The sequence below is a fragment of the Gregarina niphandrodes genome (genome assembly GCF_000223845.1).
Source record: "Gregarina niphandrodes unplaced genomic scaffold scaffold00799, whole genome shotgun sequence".
Lineage (NCBI taxonomy): Eukaryota > Apicomplexa > Conoidasida > Eugregarinorida > Gregarinidae > Gregarina > Gregarina niphandrodes.
Window position 1 is genome coordinate 1 of NW_011646071.1, and position 1,278 is coordinate 1,278.

General features: G+C 41.9%; 2 protein-coding genes across 2 annotated transcripts; one reads left to right on the top strand and one right to left on the bottom strand.

Annotated features, from left to right (window-relative positions):
• Positions 1–365: 365 nt before the first annotated feature.
• GNI_243870 (hypothetical protein) lies at positions 366–515 on the top strand (the record flags this gene model as incomplete). Its single annotated transcript, XM_011136400.1, has 1 exon — positions 366–515. One exon carries the CDS (start codon positions 366–368, stop codon positions 513–515), a length of 150 nt encoding a protein of 49 aa, XP_011134702.1.
• Positions 516–714: 199 nt separating this feature from the next.
• Positions 715–966, bottom strand: GNI_243880 (hypothetical protein; the record flags this gene model as incomplete). Its single annotated transcript, XM_011136401.1, has 1 exon — positions 715–966. One exon carries the CDS (start codon positions 964–966, stop codon positions 715–717), a length of 252 nt encoding a protein of 83 aa, XP_011134703.1.
• Between the last annotated feature and the right edge of the window lie 312 nt (positions 967–1,278).

Genomic DNA, 1,278 nt, shown 5'->3' on the forward strand with positions numbered 1-1,278 from the left:
TTTCGATTACTATTTGCTATTGTTGATAACCGTACCCTAAACCGCATCAGGTCTCCAAGGTTAACAGCCTATGGTTAAGTGGAATAAAGTAGATGAGGGAAGTCGGCAAATTCGATCTGTAACTTTGGAAAAAGGATTGGCTCTGGACGTCAGTGATTTAACTTGTTAAGTCACAATTATGACATATCCAGAACTGGTGTTGACTAGAGGAATCTGACTGTTTAATTAAAACAAAGCATTGTGTAAAGTTGAAAAACTATACACGCAATGTGATTTCTGCCCAGTGCTCTGAATGTTATTGTGATGAGATTCGCATAAGCGCGGGTAAACGGCGGGAGTAACTATGACTCTCTTAAGGTAGCCAAATGCCTCGTCGTCTAATTAATGACGTGCATGAATGGATCAATGAGATTCCTACTGTCCCCAACTACTATCCAGTGAAACCACAGCCAAGGGAACGGGCTTGGCAATATAAGCGGGGAAAGAAGACCCTGTTGAGCTTGACTCTAGTTTGATATTGTAAAACTACTTGGAAGATGTAGCATACGTGGGAGCATCTAATGCGACAGTGAAATACCACGGCTTCTAATGTGGCTTTGCTCACTCGGAATTAGTGGATCTGCTCTGCAGAAACGCGAAACTAAAGTGTAAACGACATTCACTGAGGACATTATCAAATGGGGAGTTTGGCTGGGGCGGCACATCTGCTAAACATCAACGCAGATGCCCTAAGGTTAACTCAAAGAGAACAGAAATCTCTTGTAGACCGAAAGGAGAAAAGTTAGCATTATTCGGATTTGTATCATCAATAAGAATTGCGAAAGCATGGCCTATCGATCCTTTAAGCCCAGAAAGATTCTGGCTAGAGGTGACGGAAAAGTTACCACAGGGATAACTGGCTTGTGGCAGCCAAGCGTTCATAGCGACGTTGCTTTTTGATCCTTCGATGTCGGCTCTTCCTATCATTGAGTTGCAGAAGTCTCAAAGTGTCGGATTGTTCACCCGTTAATAGGGAACGTGAGCTGGGTTTAGACCGTCGTGAGACAGGTTAGTTTTATCCTACTTATACACGCATCAAAAGAGTTAATCAACTTAGTACGAGAGGAACCGTTGATTCAAACCGCTGGTTAAGCGTTTGACTGTAAAGTCAAAGACGCAAAGCTACGTTTGATGGATAATGACTGAACGCCTCTAAGTCAAAATCCTAACTTGTGAAAAGATGTATTAGTCAGTAAAGGTTCGAATACTAATATGAAAGACTTTACGATTAAATATGAT